This window comes from Lactuca saligna, chromosome 2 (assembly GCF_052625555.1).
Source record: "Lactuca saligna cultivar CGN05327 chromosome 2, ASM5262555v1, whole genome shotgun sequence".
Classification (NCBI taxonomy): Eukaryota; Viridiplantae; Streptophyta; class Magnoliopsida; order Asterales; family Asteraceae; genus Lactuca; species Lactuca saligna.
Genome location: NC_136418.1, coordinates 89,589,006 through 89,608,907, shown reverse-complemented (window position 1 = coordinate 89,608,907; position 19,902 = coordinate 89,589,006). Strand labels below are relative to the sequence as shown.

The 19,902-nt window shown below is 29.8% G+C and overlaps 2 protein-coding genes across 3 annotated transcripts; both read left to right on the top strand.

Moving 5' to 3' along the window:
* Nucleotides 1-2,795: 2,795 nt before the first annotated feature.
* LOC145031154 (wall-associated receptor kinase-like 6) lies at nt 2,796-4,999 on the top strand. 2 transcript variants are annotated; one of them, XM_078979663.1, is made up of 2 exons: nt 2,796-4,808; nt 4,938-4,999. In XM_078979663.1, the coding sequence occupies exon 1, from the start codon at nt 2,871-2,873 to the stop codon at nt 3,873-3,875; it is 1,005 nt and encodes a 334-aa protein (XP_078835789.1). In that variant the 5' UTR covers nt 2,796-2,870; the 3' UTR covers nt 3,876-4,808; nt 4,938-4,999. The 2 variants fall into 2 exon arrangements, with proteins under 2 accessions (XP_078835789.1, XP_078835790.1); XM_078979664.1 differs by lacking the exon at nt 4,938-4,999 and having other exon boundaries at nt 2,796-4,369; nt 4,712-4,889.
* Nucleotides 5,000-7,332: 2,333 nt separating this feature from the next.
* On the top strand, nt 7,333-16,337 carry LOC145031153 (wall-associated receptor kinase-like 2). The gene is made up of 2 exons (XM_078979662.1): nt 7,333-8,217; nt 15,020-16,337. Exons 1-2 carry the CDS (start codon nt 7,353-7,355, stop codon nt 16,180-16,182), a joined length of 2,028 nt encoding a protein of 675 aa, XP_078835788.1. The 5' UTR covers nt 7,333-7,352; the 3' UTR covers nt 16,183-16,337.
* The last annotated feature ends 3,565 nt before the right edge of the window (nt 16,338-19,902 follow it).

Here is a 19,902-nt window from a genome sequence, read left to right as displayed (position 1 = left end):
ACATACAGAACATTCGGGTCTTGGTAGAAGGCTACATTTCATTATAAAGTAGAACATATAGGATTTTCTAGGAGATACAAACATTTACATCAAACATTTACAACAAACACTTACAAACACTTTCGTCAAACTTATACAAACATTGACACTAAAATACTTATGAACTCACCAGCTTAAATACTAATCTACTCTTTCAAAATAACTTGTATTCTCAGGTCACCAGTAAACATGTACACTGGACCAGGTTTTGAGAAGACGAAGCACATTCGAGACTCATCTTTTATTTTGATTCATATTTTGGTGTCTTTCAAGCTATACACAGAACACACTTGTATTAAATTATATTATGAATGCAATGAATGGTGTTGTTGTTTGTTTACTATTGTGCATTTTTATGATACTGTACATGACGTCCTCCGTCGCCGAACGTTTCCACTTTGGGGGTGTGACAGTAATGATGAACCATTAACATGTTAGTAAAGATAGCTTATTGATCCTTACAACTTAATTACAGTTGTGTCTCCAAAAGTGTACAATGGCCGCGATAATATTTATAAATGGTGACCGTAAATGAACATTTATGACTCTAGGGAAAAAAAACATCACTATAAGTTTATTATTCATGATGATTATTAATATAAGATAGATATATCTCCAAAAACACCCTAGCATATAATGATGGGTTTGACCTATAATAACGGGTTTTCATGAGTTATACTCACTACAATTCAATGACAGCATAACATATCTTCCATGGCACGATCTTTCCTATCATGTTCTTAAAAAAAACTAACATAAAATGTCTTTAATTACAGGTTTTTTTTTACGTGGATAGATCCCAGTTTTGTAGTAATGGTTGTTATGATTGTAGTAATGATATTTATTAAAGAGAATCACTAAAAAAAAAATCAAAAAATGATATATAAATTAGAATTATTGTGTTTTGAATTAAAAAAAAAAAATGAGGTTTTTTTTTAGTGAAAGGGGTCTATATGGTATAGGGACTTTTATGCTGATTTCCTTTTTAAAATCCCCCCGAATAAGATTTCCACAAAACGTTAAAATCAACATTTTTTTTCAAAACTAGTAATGTCCCAAAACTAGTTTATTATTCATCAACCATTTGAACATTCATCGGAAAGCCAAGCCTAAGTTTAAAGTTGAATTAAGTGATATTTTCATACTCTTACTTCAATACAATCAATTTTCCCTACATTCCATTATTAACCAGAAAGTGTTTGTATTGAGTTTTTATAAGTTTGATCATGACATTACCAAATTTTGTTTTAGGTATCCACTTGGTATATAAGAAAGAGAGTATAGTTAAATGACTTTAGGAAGAAGATTTACAATTATATCTCATTAGTTTTTTAAGCTAGTACTATGTAGTTTTGGAATTCTATATCTAATATTTGTCACATGATAACAACCACATATTCCCTATCTCCATATTATATATTTACTTTGACAGTAGGTTTAACAATTTACTAGGGATTCCAAAATTTTCAAACAAGTCACCCAGGCCATGTATTCCCCCTTCTTCCCTTTGCTCTTATGTTAAACTAAATCAATGTTTGTTGAAAGAAACGTGTTTGGTTGGATGCCACTGTTAGGTACTTTTTTGATATTGCAATCATATGACAGATATAGGTTTTATCATTTTGTATTATATAAATCGTTTTTTTCTTCTACAAAACGTATTTAATATGTTTATGTAATAGTGTTTTTTGTTGTTTTGTATATATAGAAAATAATTGGTTTCAGAAAATGGTATGATATAAAATCAATGGTTGTTTAAAAAGTGTTGTTTTTAAATTCTTTTTGTCCATATGTGGGCTGCTAAGTTAAAATTTACTTGAATTAATTTCAAAAAATGGTAGGGACGGACGCAGAAATATATAGTAGGTGTTGCCGAAACAAGAAAAATAGTTTTAGGTTATAGGTTGCCGGTGCCACACCGGGAACCCCTTAAAACCGTCCCTGCATACACATACAAATATACATATGTCCCTTTATTACAATCATTTTTCATTATTTATAAATAAACATAGATTGTTTCACCTTATTAATGTGTTAAACGTAGTTTTTTTCGTTTAATTGTTTGTTTTTGTGTTAAATACATTTTGTTACAATTATTATATAGTATTATGAACATATAAATATTATTATTAATAGTATTATCAGTATGATTTTTAATTGTTTGTGTCTTAAATATGTAAGAAAAATGATCCAAAAAAAATTTAAGAGTCGAATAATGTAAAATAATAATAATCGGATTAACAATAATAACAATAATAATAATGTAAATTATAAGTCCGTCGCTATTTCGTAGCTATTTTATAGCTGTTTTCTTTCGTCGCTATGTCATAGCTATTCCGTAGCTAATTAATTAGATATGCAATCACGACGAATTAGTATCCATAGATATAGATATTCCGTAGCCATTCTGTAGCTAATTAGCTAAGGAATAACTACGGATTCCGATTAGCTACGGACTAGTATCAGTAGCTATTCCATCAGCTATTCCGTTAATATATTAAGGCATCTAATTCTGTATCTAATCCGTAGCGATTCTGTAACTAATTAACTACCAAAATTTTTCATAGCTCTGTAGCAAAACTTCCTATTTTCTAGTAGTGCCAAAATAGCCATCAAAATCTTATCAACGTGTTGGAAGTTTTTTCTGGACTTGGCCCGCGTTGATTAATCCTTATAGGCTTATACCTACAAACTTGATTGCAATCTCAGCCACTCGTTTTTTTGGAAGAAAATGGGAGCAACGGTGGTTCCCGTTGACTCAAGGTCAGCTAAGGATTAAATTTCTCCATTAAGTAATCCAATAGACACGGCATTCGAGCACAGAAATTCACATGGTTATGATTGTTATACCTATCCTTATATTTTTTCTTGCTTCAAAGCCTTTAATCGTCGTTTTAAACAGAATGCAGCTCCTTCAAGTTTTGCATTTACTTATCTTGATCTCTTTAACAGCAACAGTAACAAAAGCCGAGAGAATCAGCAAAAAAGGATGCAATGATAGGTGTGGAGAGATATCGATTCCATACCCTTTCGGGATTGGAACAAATTGTTCACTAAACAAATGGTACAATATTGATTGTAACTCCTCGACACCGTATCTGTCTGCACTCAACAACACGGAGGTCTTGAGTGTAAATTCAGAGGACGGCTACAGATCTGGAGCGGTCACTGTTAAGGTCTCCACCACTTTTGATTGCGTGAGGTCTGTCCAGCATAGCACTCCTGTCCTAAGCAACGAGAGTCCCTTTTATATTTCCACTTTGGCTAACAAACTCTTCGTTGAGGGGTGTGGCATTAATGCTGACTTGATGGTGGAGAAGACTATTGTTGCTAGTTGTTCAACGATTTGTCGTAATGATACTGTCAGCGATAGAAACAACTGCTTTGGCATTGGTTGTTGCCAAGCCACGTTTGATAGTACTGATACGATTTATAGTAATTATGGTGGATGGTACTATAAAGAACATCAGAATATCAAGACGTTTAGGTTGAATGTAACAGGCTTGGAAGGGCCGGCTGGAGACGAGATATGTAGGTCTGCCTTCCTGATGGACAGTTCATACTTCAAAGCAGGCTTTCCAATTGACAAGAACAGCACTTACGTTCCCATAACACTTTCGTGGTATACAGATACCCAAGACGACAGCAATACTTCTCCAGAATGCAAAAAGTGTCGACTTAAGGGATCAAAAGACCAAGTTATGGGACCAAAAGATGCTACTTTCTTCCCGAAATCTATAACTAAGCTTAGATTGAACAAGTTCCAGTCTTTATATCTCCAAACGGCTGAAAGTGATGCACAAAATCTGGATCTACTGGCTCTTTCCTTTCATTAGCTTCTCCTCAACCTTCCTTCTTCTTCAAAATCACAAAAGAACACTCACAAGCTCTTGTAAGCTCAAAATGCACTAAAAACGGCTAGGATTTAGAGGTTGACTATAAAAGGGGTAATGAGCATGATAAGGTAAGGAAGGTGAAAGGATTAGGATGCTTAAATAGGGTGAAAGCCCTAAAAATTAGGGTTTTCCTCTGGCTTGAGTACGCCCTACGTACGCTGAGATTACCTCGATGGTGCACATGCAATGAGTACGCCGAAAGTACCAATTGTATGCCCAACGTACTCACAAACCCTCCATCACCTTTAAATTAAATAAAAAGGGTATATTTAATGCGTTGGAAGTATACTGACCGTAAAAGAGAAGGTTGTTTTTTCTTCTACGAATCCAAGTGTCGAACAACTAAAAACTATGGTGACGTTATGGCGGATATCATCCAAGAACATATCCTAAATGCAAACTTGTTTGGAATTCTTAGCAATATGAACATAGAGGTACATATACCATCTATATTTCATTGCTCTTTTCAGTTACCCTATTAGAAAAAAACATATACATGAAAATTAGTCCATTATCATATTTCTAATCGGACCAACTTTTTAATCAAGCATGACCATTTTTTCGACGTATACAACCTTTTCATTATGAATAATCTTCTTGGTGCACCTATGTATCTTCTTAAATGCATTTTTTGGTTCGTTCATACAAGTGTAGTAGAAGGTACGTAGAGTTGGAGACTAATAGTATATATAGTAAAGTTGATATTTTGGTAATTTTTTGAACAATAGAGTTATAGCAAACTAGTAGTGACCAATGTTTTCATTAATTTATTTTAGATGCCAGGTAGCACTTCTCGAGTTCTGCACTCTTCAGTTCTGCGCAACTCTAATTCAGTCAACCAGATGTCATCTTCTAAAAGTCATCATAATGATGGTAATAAGTTTTATGTGTTTTTTTCCTCGGTTTGTTCTTGTAAACATAGTTTATTTGGGCTCCATCTTATATTATTATTTTCTATAGTTTGCCTTATTTAACTTTATTTTGAATTTCGTTTGTTTTTAGAGAGGGAAGTGATAGTATTGATTCTAAAGTATGTTATAGCACGAGGTATTCACCCTAGCATGTATTGATGGATTTTATACAAAGAATCCTATGTGTGCATGCAACCCTAATTGGATCTATGTTCTCACTATTAGACATACAACTTTATGAATACAAAAAGAAACCTGGGATACTCCTATGATTTTCGAATTCCACAAAGGAGAATAGAATACATACCTTTTGTTGTTATATAGCAATAACAACTAGTTCCTTGAATTTCCTTAGCTCTTGAAAGCAAATACCACAAGTGTAGTACCTCTAATGGCTCACAAACACACTTTGGGTGAAAGGATGAATATAAGAGAGAGGAAGGGAGGCAAGAGGCTCTATAATTCGACCCTAGTAGGGTTTCTCCAAGGAGTAGTCGAATTCTAGTGCCTTAGGGTGGTATTTATACTTGAGGCTAGCTAGGGTTTTAAGGTGGAAACCCTAATCCCTTAGCTTAGGGCCTAAGCAAGTCCATGGACTCCTTTCCTTAAGCCCTTGGACGAAAACTCCTAGATCCTTCTAGGATTTTCGTTCAAGCCTTAATAAACGTGATCCAATAGCCCAAAGTCTCAACTATCAAATAATTACAAAATAGCCCCTGTACTTTTAATTAATTCCTTTAATCCTGAAATTAATTCCTAATTAATTTCTGATTAAATACCAATTAATAATATGATTCCAACTTAATATATTATTCATATAATATATTAGCAAATCATATTTATACCCCAATTTATTAATTTTAATAATAAACCAGCCTCTCTCCTCAACAATCATCATGTCTAGTCACCAGTGTGAAGGCAACCCAAAAGGACCATGTTCACAATCGGGTTAAGTACATACTAAAATAGTTATGGACTTAGACATTAATCTAACATGTATTTTTTTTTTCTTTTAATTTTGTTCGTTAGTCTATGTTTAACATATAACTGGTTCCACATTTAGACATATTTTGACATTTACTACGATATTTGATTCAAAAAGTTTAAAATATATCGATGATAAATAATGAAATTTTTATTATTTTCTACGTGTGGCAATTAAAATTTTTAGTTTACTTTATATTCTAGATAGAAAATATGTAGATATAAATAACCTAAAAGTAACATGTATTTTTTGAATCACACCAGCTTTTAATGGCACAAAATATGTGCCACAAAAAACTTTTATTCTATGGTGACACATAAGAAAGTGCCACAAAGTATTTTTTTTGGTATTGAGGCAAATAAAAGTGTCACTAAAATCTTAAAATGTGTAACTAGAAGTAGCATTAATTCTTCAATCAAATGCGTATTCAATGACACAAAATATGTGCCACAAAAAAAATTTCTTCAATTGTAAAAAATAAAAAAGTGTCACTAAAAACCTAAAAACTGCAACGGCAAAAACAAAAAGTCTTACTAAATGGTTTTAGTAAGAACGTTTCTAATCGTACTTATTGGACGTGTTCGGCAAAATTAGCTGGTAGTAGGTAGCTTGTAGCGGGTAGCTTGTGACGTTTCATTAAACGCTACATGGAGTAGCATTTGAATTTGGAGCGTTTTGTTTAAACTAAACACTAGAAGCTTGTAGTGTCGAACATTATTTTTGTTCAAAACGGAGCGTTTTATCAAATGCTAGAAGCTAGAAGCCCCCAAACGTTCCGTACCAAACACACTCATTATGTGTGCCGCTGATTTTTTAACATGCTTTTAGTGACACTTTTTATGTGCCGCTAAATAATTTTTTTTTTGTAGTGAAATATATCTTTATATTGTATACATACCGTTCTTTTTGTTAAAAACAAAACTAAAGTAAAATAAATTATATGATACGATTAATTCATTTTAATTAATACACATATATGTGCTTATCAAATTAGCAATGATCCCTACACAATAATCATTTAAATCATATGGTTGTAAAGTACTGTGTACAAATCAATATCATTTTCAAATGTATACAAAGGATTACTTATAGTTATACACATCTTTTGGTCAAAATAATATAAAAAATAAGTTATAAAATGTATGTTTGAGAAATTCCGAATCAATATAATATTGGAATACAAAATATTATCATATAATAGGTATTATTTTATAACCCATCTAATTTTATATAGTAATATGTATGGTTGACGTCGTAAAATATAACATGCTAATCGTTGTCGAAAATATGGGTGTTACACTTGGCATATGTTTATTGCTACAAACTTTGATTCCTTGTTTTGGGAAGAAAATTGGAGCAATGGTGGTTTCGTTGAGTCAAGGTCAACTTAGAATTAAATTTCTCCATTAAATAATCCAATCAGATACCACATTCGAGCACATAAATTCACTTGGTTATGATTTTTATATCCATCCTTATATTTTTCTTGCTTCAATGCATTTTATCGTTTTGGTAAACAGAATGCAGCTCTTTCAAGTTTTACATTTACTTATCTTGATCTCTTTAACAGCAACAGTAACAAAAGCAGAGAGAATCAGCAAAAAAGGATGCAATGATAGGTGTGGAGAGATATCGATTCCATACCCTTTCGGGATTGGAACAAATTGTTCTCTAAGCAAATGGTACAATATTGATTGTAACTCCTCGACACCGTATCTGTCTGCACTCAACAACACGGAGGTCTTGAGTGTAAATTCAGAGGACGGCTACAGATCTGGAGCGGTCACTGTTAAGGTCTCCACCACTTTTGATTGTGTGAGACCAGTCCAGCATAGCACTCCTGTCCTAAGCAACGAGAGTCCCTTTTATATTTCCACTTTTGCTAACAAACTCTTCGTTGAGGGGTGTGGCATTAATGCTGACTTGATGGTGGAGAAGACTATTGTTGCTAGTTGTTCAACGATTTGTCGTAATGATACTGTCAGCGATAGAAACAACTGCTTTGGCATTGGTTGTTGCCAAGCCACGTTTGATAGTACTGATACGATTTATAGTAATTATGGTGGATGGTACTATAAAGAACATCAGAATATCAAGACGTTTAGGTTGAATGTAACAGGCTTGGAAGGGCCGGCTGGAGACGAGATATGTAGGTCTGCCTTCCTGATGGACAGTTCATACTTCAAAGCAGGCTTTCCAATTGACAAGAACAGCACTTACGTTCCCATAACACTTTCGTGGTATACAGATACCCAAGACGACAGCAATACTTCTCCAGAATGCAAAAAGTGTAAACTTAATGGAGGGTATTGTCTGCTAAATCTTGACGCGGACTCGGCTACAAGTTGTTATATTTATAAGGGGAGAAATTTAGGTGTCATTCTGGGTAAGCTATTCTCTAAACCACTATATGCGTTTAAATTCCTTTCTACTTACTTTCCCATCAAATTCGTTTAGGCATGGTTCAACAACTACTAACTCATTTATTTATTTATTATAGCTTATAAACAATAACCCCAACCATTCATCTGTTTAAGAAAAGGTTAAGTGCTGTTCCGCTGTTTAAAAAAAATAAGTACCTGAATGTAAAAAAAATAAAAATCACTTCACTAACCAAGGTTTGTTAAACACGTATTTTTAAATATCAACTACCTTTCATGTATTACTATTATATTAAATAATTTCTATATTTTTCATGTTAAATTTCAAAATAATTAGTTCAGCATTTTCTTATATATTATTTATTAAAGAATGATCACATATTTACATAAACTATGTATAGCCATCTGGGATGACATATTGGCTCAAATTCAAAGAAAAATAATAATTTGAGGGTTAATGTTCATTAGAATTTTGAAACAACCACACCTTAGATTACTTGCTGGAAAAAAATTCAAATTTTAGTACCCGAAGAAAAAAATCAAATTTTGCTAACTTTATATGTGTATCAAACCTTATATAGTTATGTAATTAACAATTATACACTTAAGATTCATTGTATTTTACATTAATTTAAGAATAAGTACCGAACTGAAATTTATTTACGAAAAAGTATGAATTACCGGTAAAAAGGACAATTTGACCTGTTTTTTTTTTTTTTTTTTTTTTTTAGGTTTTTCGATTTTATTACTTCCCCGCGTCCATTAAAATCTCATTATTTTACCATAATTTATGAATACGTCTCAAACTAAAATTAAATGATGATTTGACAATTTTTCTATGTAAGATACATTTTACCAATTTATATTTAACCTAGACATCTACTACTAGTCATTAAATGAGTTAATAAGATGGATATTATGAGTTATATAATGTTATGTTTACCGTAAAATTTGATACATCTCATCGGTTCATTTATGATTATGTATCCACGTCAGCAATGGAATAAGTAAAATGTATGTTTCCCGAAAAATTGGCGGAAAATGAGTTGATGAGATGGATATACTAAGTTAAATAAGATTAGATAGATAATATGAAATTTCTTATAAATTTAAAAAATGACAAAATTATTGCTAGTTTATGTAATTATTGCACTCTTCGTTGGATTTATTATATATCCAAAAAAATATACAATAAATCATAATATCACATACTATGGTAAACATAATATTATATAACCCAACATAACAATCTCATCATCTCAGTTAATGACTAGACTTTTATGTGAGCAATGAAATCGCTAATATATATATAGGTAAGTTCAATTGAAAAAAATAAAAAAGGTTGAAAATGGGGAATCATTCTCAGTCACTCATTTATTTTTGCCGCAAAACCTTCGTCCTACCAGCAGAAATGTGAAAGGAATACAGATGTGTTTCAAACAAAACATGCTTACTTAAACTATGCTAATTATTACCTTAATATATATAAAAACACAGTTTTTTTTGTTTTTTTTTTTATTATTTTTAAGAAACTATTTTTATCGAAAAATAATTATAAATATATCAAAATTCATGATTTTTTTCTCTACAAATAGACATCTATATTGATATATACTTTTAAGATAAAATAATTTTTTTATATATATATTTTCAGCTATCGTTATTCATAAGTGAATAAAATGCATTATATTTTTAGTACGACACATTCGTTATTCAATTATAAATAAAAAATATGATTAATTTTATTTTTACAGATGAAGTATCATTCATATATAAATATGACATATAATAAACTCTTTACAACTTACACCAACTCTCGTCACATGTTATATTTACATATGAATAAAACTTGTATTGACTTTCCTCACAAGTTATATTTATATACGAAGAGCACATTTATCATAATTTTGTTACAATTCAATTGTTATTCCTATATAAATAAGTAATTCATATTTTTAAAACACTTTATCTTTTTTTAACATACTACTTATTTATATATGAATAACAAATGAACTTTAACAAAAATCTTAAAAATGTTTTATTACTATATGAATATAACATATTACGACAATTAATATACATTTTATTCATATATAAATACAACATGTGACGAAAGATGATGTAAAAAAAATATTTTATGTAACAAAACTTTATAATGTGTTATATTCATAAATAAACAATACTTAAACTGTAAAAAAGTTAAGCATGCGTTTTATTCATAAATGAATAACAAATATACTTTAATAAAAATCTGATACATTTTTATTCACTTATGAATAACGATAGCTGAAACTCTAAATTTTTATTTTATTTTTTCTTAAAAATATATCAATATGAATGTCTATTTATAGAAAATAAAAAATTATGAATTTTTATATATTTAAAATAAATTTTCGATGAAAATAGCATTCTAAAAATAAAAAAAATAAAAAACAATATATATTTTTGTGTATATTAAGGTAATGATTACTATACTTTAAAGAAATATGTTTGGTTGGAAAAACACATGTGTATCCGTCTCAAATTCTGCCAGTACGTCTAAGTGTTTTGCGGCAAAATAAATGTGTGGCTAGAATGATTCATTCATTCTCAACATTTTTTTTTTCTCAATTGAACCCTTATATATATATATATATATATATATATATATATATATATATATATATATATATATGGGTAAAGTGAATATACCTAACAACCTTATATAAGCTTAGGTACCTAACCTCATCAAAGTAGGTCATTTTGCATTAAATTTTCATTACAATCATGAAAGGTTCTTAAACTTTATCCATAAACTTGATTTACTTCAAAAAAAAAATTGGAAATTCATCATTATATTTCTCCTACGTCATTTCATTTGTAGCGGTAGGATATGAAACCTATCAGGCGGTATTTAATACAAATACGTTATTTAAAAGAAAGATATTGGTGAAAGTCCAAAGATTTTGGAAGTAATAAAGTTATGGGGTTGAAGTTTAAGAACCTTAGACAATTACAATGTAAATATGATACAAACCGATGTAGTATTATGGAGTTAGGTACCTAAGCTTATATAAGGTTGTTAGGTATATTCACTTTTCCATATATATATATATATATATATATATATATATATATATATATATATATATATATATATATATATATATATATAATCGTTTTAACCTTCCAACGTTCAAACACACTGATTTCAAAATTATCAATTATAAGTCTTCTTATAGAAGCACAATACTTGTAAAACTTCTCTAGAATTCGTCTTGATACTTGCAAAAAGAGTTGGAATTATAAGTGAAAATTGTAGAAATTAGAAATGTATTTTGCTCTTCTTCCGATATATTGCTAATTAGGAATGGCAACGGGGCGGGTTCGGGGCGGGGCAGCATATCCCATACCCGAACCCGATATTTATATTTGTCCCCGAACCCGACCCGAAACCCGACGGGTTTCTTATCGGGGCGCCCCGTCGGGGCTAAAAATATCCCCGAACCCGACCCGAAACCCGAAACCCGATATAGACCCGAAACCCGACCCGAAAATGGTGGCAGAAAAAATTAGGAAAACTACAATGAAACAATTGAGAAATTAAAACCTTACAAATGCTTAAAATACAAATAAATTCTTAACATAAGTGAACCAAATAGAAATTACTAAAGTCTAATATCGTAACTAAATTCATCACAATAGTGAGAAATTGGGAATACGTGATGGGATTGAAGGTTAGAGTCTTCGGGTGGCTGAAATGGGTTAGAGGGATGAAATCTCATTTTATATATATATATATATATATATATATATATATATATATATATATATATATATATAATTTTTCGGGTCGGGGCGGGTCGGGGCATGCATACCCCACTCCCTGACCCGAACCCGAACTAAAAACCCGATAATGACCTGAAACCCGACCCGAAACCCGATAAGAGTGACCCGACCCGCCCCAATTTTTCGGGTTTTTTTGCCATCCCTATTGCTAATATAATTTAAAACTTACACGTAGTAACAATATCCTAGTTATTTTTTGATAAACTTGCTGAATTTTATTTGTTTGTAAATAGAATAGGAATTATAAAATGTAGGCTAAATAGGACAAAAAACACTAAGTTTATACTAAAAATTAATTTGACATTGTGTATTTTTTTTTTTTTTTTTTGTTTTAAATTTGACACTTTGTTTTTCAATTTTTCTACAATTTTGATCACTGGACCGGTCATCCCGGTTACTAGCTGAGGTGACATGATGACATTTCAATTTTGATGACGTGTCATGCTGACATAACATGCTGATGTGTTAAAATTGAATTTTTTTTTTCATAAAAAACACTAAGTTTTCATTTTTTTCGATTTTGACACTTAATTTAATTTTCTTTCTTTTTTGGACACTCAGTTTTTTTGTTCCAAATTGAACATTATTTTTTCCAATTTTGTTTAATGTTTACCATTTTCCATTTGAAACCGTATATATATATATATATATATATATATATATATATATATATATATATATATATATATATATACATTTTCAACCGTATAAATACATTTTTCGTTTGAAAACCATATTTTTATTTATATACATTTTTTTTTAAACATTCAAAGCATAATGTTATGCCTAAATATGCATTAGTTATATCATAAGAACCAAACTAACCATAAGCTTCAAATAAGATGTAAAAATTTCACGTTTTGCAAACGTAACATCTGGGCCTTGATCGACTACATGCTTCCTAACCACCAAACTCATTTTAAGTTTGTGTACTTAATATAAAATATGGTTGTCATATAACTAATACATATTTATACATATTATTATGGTTTGAGTGTAATAAAAAAAAAACTTTTATTTATACAAAAGTATGATTTTTAAGTGAATATATATATATATATATATATATATATATATATATATATATATATATATATATATACGGTTTAAAATGTATTAAAAATATTTATGCGGTTTCAAATGGAAATGGTCAATTGAAAGAAAAAGTTAAACTTACTATCAAAATCGACAAAAAAAATGAAAACTTAGTATCTTTTGTGGAAAAAAAATCAATTTTGACACGTTGGTATGTAATGTCAGCATGCCACGTTATCAAACTGACACGTCATCGTGTCATGTTAGCAGGTACCCGACGGGTTGACCGGTTAAGTTGTCAGAGTTATAAAAAATTAGAAAATATATTGACAAATTTGAAATAAAAAAAAACAGTGTTAAATTAGAATTTTAGTATAAACTTAATGTATTTTGTGTTGTTTACTATGATAAAATGTAAATTCGTTTTTAAATTCAAATTACTCAACGCATGTTTATTACTTTATATTTTGTAATATTTATTATTTTTTTAAACTTAACGAGTTTCATTTAAACTATAAAAAGGTATCAAGGTAATATAAACTGAATTAATTATTAATCTTAATAAAATTATTTTCCTATGAGTTTATATTTCTTTATGATACATTTTATGTTTTTGGTTTGCTATATAATTTAAAAAAAAAATCATTTACTCGAATAATAAAATAATTAGTCAAATGAAAAATAGCAAGGTAAACGTAGAATTTAATATGTATTTAGGATACATTATATGATTCTGATTCCTTAATTTATAATTATGAATAAATTCATTAAGTTTTATGAAATATAAGTAATATAAAAAACATAACAAAGCAAAGATAAAAGTTGTAGTAACAAATGAAGAAATTTCACTACACCCAATAATTTTACTACACCCAATATATATATATATATATATATATATATATATATATATATATATATATATATATATATATATATATATATATATATATATTCAAAATATTCCAAAAAGGTAATAAGAAATGGTAGAAGATTATGATATTTCAAGTTAGAGAAATTAAATATATTTTTTATTATCTTTTGTTTTTATTTATTTTTTTCTATTTATTTAAGATGATTATATGTTTACAAGTTTAACATTATAATCAAAGTTAAATTAAATTGCATGACACTTGTCATTATCTTAAATACATAAGAAGATAGTTTGAATAAAAATTAGAAGGTTATTTTATTTCTCTTTAGGTTAAAAATAGATATAAAGCTTAGAAAATCAATAAAATATTTGCTATTATTGTAAAATGTAAATTATATTACTGATATATCTTTATTAAAAAAAAACAAACAAACATAACAATGACAAAGTTTAAAACACCAAATATTTACTTTGTGAACACTCGTTATCCTATCAATTTTTTTGAACAACTAAATACTTCATTAAAATCTAGCAAACAACTAGCAAACCAAACCAATTAAAATCAACTAGCTAAAAGAGGATTTTAAACTCCAACTAACCGACACTTTTTTGTCCTACTAGCAATTCAAAGAAACAAATACTCAACTACAATATCAAAAACTCTACCTTCCATCGCGGGAGAAACGCCAAACACAAAATCATTCCTGTACCATTATTGGACCCATATTAACACACACATAATAGCTTCTAACACTTTCTTTTTCAGAGCCCATACATGTAACTGCTTAGTCCATTCAAACGCATCATCTAGAGTTTCCACCAAAGGGACTTCAAAGTCTAACTAAGAAAAACCCTCTCCCAAACTAACACCGAAGTGGCACACTTCCATAACACATGATTAATGACCTTCGGATATTCCAAACACATTGGACACAAAATATTGCAAAATTTAACACCTTTGCAACTATTCTATCAAATTTATGTTTTAAAGACTAAATAGTCTATACTGCTAATTGTTGAATGTGTTTAGGTACTTATGTTAATTATTGTATTGTATGTTCTTCTTTTAGGTGTTAGTATAAGCATGGGATTGCTTTTCCTAATGGTGATCGGCTATGCATTATACAAAATAATCAAGAAAACTAAATCTAAGAGAAGGAAACAAAGGTTTTTTAAGCGTAATGGTGGTCTCCTTCTTAAACAACAACAAGCAACTGATGTTGATGAAACCATACTCTTCACCTCTAAAGAATTGGAGAAGGCTACTGACCATTTTAATGAGAATAGAATTCTTGGTCGAGGTGGTCAGGGTACTGTATATAAAGGTATGTTAGCAGATGGACGGATCGTAGCAATCAAGAAATCAATGGTGGTTGATGAAAGTCAAGTAGTAGAGTTCATCAATGAGGTAGTCATTCTTTCACAGGTCAACCATAGAAATGTGGTCAAATTATTAGGATGTTGCCTAGAGACCGAGGTCCCACTACTTGTCTCTGAGTTCGTCTCAAATGGTAATTTATATGACCTTATTCAAAATGAAACTGATGAGTTTTCATTCTCTTTATATATGAGATTACAAATTGCTACCGAGATCGCAGGAGCACTTTCTTACTTACATTCAGCAACCTCCATTCCGATATACCATAGGGATATCAAGACAACTAATATACTTTTGGATGAAAAGTATCGAGCAAAAGTTTCTGATTTTGGTACTTCAAGGTTGGTATCAATAGATCAAACTCATTTGACTACATTAGTTAAAGGGACTTTTGGTTATTTGGATCCAGAGTACTTTCAATCGAGCCAGTTCACTGAAAAAAGTGATGTCTATAGTTTTGGAGTTGTTTTGTTGGAACTTTTGACAAGAGAAAAGCCAATCTCCTTAACTAGATTTGGTGAAAATAGAAGTTTAGCTACACACTTTATGCTAGCCATGGAAGAAGGTCGTGCGATGTCTGTTTTTGATGCAATGATTGTTAAGGAAGGTTTTAGGACCGAGTTGTTGTCTATAGCTAATTTGGCAATGCGATGCTTGAACTTCAATGGAAAAAATAGGCCAACAATGAAAGAAGTTTCAATTGAGTTAGAATGCATTAGATTGTCACATGTTTCCCTTATAGATCAAACTAATGTTGGCCTTGTGAAGCAATATGAGGAGGTATCACCAATATATGGTAAGTCAACATCAACATTGGTGACAATCAGTGACAATGTAGTTGATGGATCATGGTAAATCTTATGCTTTAATTCAGTTAAGCATTAGTTTCTCCTATTACAGTTGTGTCTTGATTAATAATTGTCTATAAAGATTAAAAAAAAAAAAACAAGTCATAGGTTGTACTTGTTTTTCCATCACTTATTTATATTTCATGCTTTTGGTATTACATATTCCATTGTTTAAAATTTGATCGGTTTATAATATATAAATACTATCAACGTTATGTTTGTCTTATCATTAATCTTTACAAGGTTTATTGGTGAACAAATTAAAATTTGCAATAACTAGTTAACATTCTTGAAACGAACTTGTTGAGGACAATTGTGTTTAGATTTCAATACCCATATAACTTATTTAATAATTTAAGAAAATACATGTTTTGATTTGAATCATTGTTTCACATAGCATATATACGATTATATATTAAATAAGCAAATGTAACTTATTGAAGCTAAATTTGGGTAGTGAGTAGAAATGAAATTATATGATCTTAACAAGCGTCATTATAGTGATTGCTAAAAAACAAAAGATAATAGAAATAATAATAAAAAAAGATATTTTCTTATACACTCGAAATTCTCCATAATAAATAAAGAACTTTTTGCCACATGTCATCTTCTCCTTTATTTGGACAGACGTCATTTTTAGAATTTTAGAATTTTCTATTTTCCACTTGTCATTTTATTGTATTTTTCATTTTATTAAATTAAAATTCCACATTTGATATTTAAGGTAATATATATGTAAGGTATTTATTAGAAAGAGTTTATATATGTAATGTATTCAATACATTAAAGCCTCATTGATTTTAATAATTCAAAATTTTTCTTATTTTTCTTTTAAATTTAAACTTTTCAAATGGTTAAAATTTCATATTTTTTTTTTTAAATAAACTCATGTAATACATGATTGTCACACCTAGTTTAGTAACAACTTGAAAGTGTTCCCTCATGTTTCGTGAGGGATGCTGACAAGGTTTTTTCTTAAGAAATTTAAAGGAGTGTTTTTGAAAAAAAAAAACTTCACATCGACATTTTTTGTAAATTACAAACTTATAAGGATTAAGCCTACAAATATCCAAAAAATTTGTGGCAAAACTCCATAATAAAAAAGTTTAGTGGCAAAAGTCCAAAAATCCAAAAAAAATATATTGTTCAATAATAATTGCAGATGTAGTCCCACATCGTCATTTTATTTTCCAAATATAATAAATCCTTTTCCAAACAAATATACAGTCCCACAACTTCATTTTATTTACCAAATGTAATAAATCTTTTTCCAAACAAATATATTTTTCTTTAAACATGATGTACAAGCCTTATATGAATTTGGAATCTCATATTGGTAATCATGACGTTTGTTGCAAAGAAGAGGCCATGAAGTGTATTGAATTTTCCTTTTCCTTACTTGCTCCAATCACATGCCATGCATATACAACAAAACTTATTTTCTTGTAAGCACCATATACAAGAATCATATGCGTATAAATTTCTTCTTCAATAAGTTAAACTTTTAATAAGGAAGCATAAGAATTTAATGGTCACATGAAGCTCCCAATTTAGCATTAAGGTATCATATACGATTGGCACACCAATTTATATATAGCAAATAATAATGTACAAGTTTGATATACACATGCAATCTCCGCATTTCAATTAAACTAGTGAAGAATCCCCACTTTGCGGGGTTAGAATAGTACCGGCCACACATTCAATTTGAATGTTCTAAATTCAAATATTTTTAATTGCGTTCATGGTGAGCATGTGTTAACAAACTCTTACCTGTTGTGTTTGAGATTTCTTGGCATGTATAATGCTAAAAAATATATAAAACAATTCCTACACTGCATCTTTGAAGTTTAAGAAACAAAGCATGATCTAATTATAACTATAGTCCCAAAATTCTAGCAGGTGAAAAGAAAATTGTGCAACACTTGAAGTCGCTCCAAACCCAAGGGTAAAATCGGATATCTATTATTATTGGGTTTACCTGAACTGCAGTAACAAACAAAAAATCAGTAGTTTTTTTAGGTATTTGTCTTACCATATTCCTTGGTGGCAGTTATTGCAACAATATTTGCCTCACCATTAACTCTAATATATATATATATATATATATATATATATATATATATATATATATATATATATATATATATATATATATATATATATAAAGAAAGTGCAATGCCGTAGTTAGGTAATTGTCAAAGTACAATGCCCTAATATGAAAAAAAAAATATGTGCAATGTTGTAATAGAAAGAAATAAATGTATTATGCTATAATACACAAATAAACAAAAGTTTGTTGTTATTTCTTGTGTTTACACCAAGTATTATCGCATAAATTGTACAATACCTTGTCCTCAACTCTTCCCCTTTCGTAAAGGGTTCAAGCACCAAAAAGGAAAAAGTTGTATTCTCCAACTTCTTACCTAATTTCCACATTCGCCCAATCTAATGTCCCAATTAAAGAGGGAAGTTTTGATTGGGAAGAAGTAAAGCTTGTTGCCAAAGAGTTGGTATATATATCGCCAAACTAGCAGCTTCTATATTTTATATATATATATATATATATATATATATATATATATCTTGTTTTGGTGTTTGTTAATTCTAACCAATAAAGAACACACCTAATACTATATTTATTTGACATACATTTTTTCTATATCAATCATGAAACTGCAATTGATAAAGGAAAAACCACTCTTGAACAAGCCACATATGCCCTTTCACTAGTCTTTGACAAAGATCATGGTGGATTTGTAAGAGGGGTTGGCACGGGAGTCAGTTCAACCAAATATTGGGTCTGCCTCGAGCCAAATCCTCATCAAAATAAAAAAAAAAAAAATTTGTCCTTCAGCAAAGGCTACATGAGCAAATAAACGCAAATCAAGATCTGAGGTGCCAAGTTGAGTATTTGATGAGGTTGGTAGTTCCTCCTATCGTTAATCATGCAGAATTTCTAATAACTACTACTACAACTCCAAAAAAAGGCTCCTACAGGAAAAGTAAGTAAGTGAGTGTTAATAAAATGGGTTGCTAATTAATGCTTTCATCGCATATTGACATCCCAGAAAAGGAAAAACAATTTTGTGGGTAAATCGACATTTCAAATACCCCCAAACAGGTCGAACACGATGTAGGTTAATTAATACAGTAATATGTTTTGTACAATTCTTTTCCAATATTGTTAACTAAATTTCGTAGACTAAACATGGTAAACTATTTTCGGGAAAGTCTGAATGAGGGTGAAGAAAATGTTACAGCTACGTGTGAGGAGCCACAAGCTGGGAATTCAACTGAAAAAGGAATAGAAACACCTCAACCCAAGACACTGTAGCAACTGGACAAAGAATGTATATTCCAAAAGTTTATATATATATGTATATATATATATATATATATATATATATATATATACATGTCAGGTAATTAAAATTTATTTTTAATACAAATATTAATAATATGTGCCTGTGGATGCAGATGATAAAATGTTCACTACCAGTGGCTCAATGTAGAAACGTCGTTGTGAATAGTTTTGTAATGTATTCTACCGATGAAAACCATAGAATATATGGAAAGCTATTGACATATGGGTACTATAGAGTTTCTGTGGATGAAGCAATAAAGCCATCCGCCTGTATACCAAATGAAGATAACAAACGTATGTTAGCATTTAAGAATATGGAATAGGTTCTTTTGTGGTTTGGGAAAAACATTTTGTAATCCT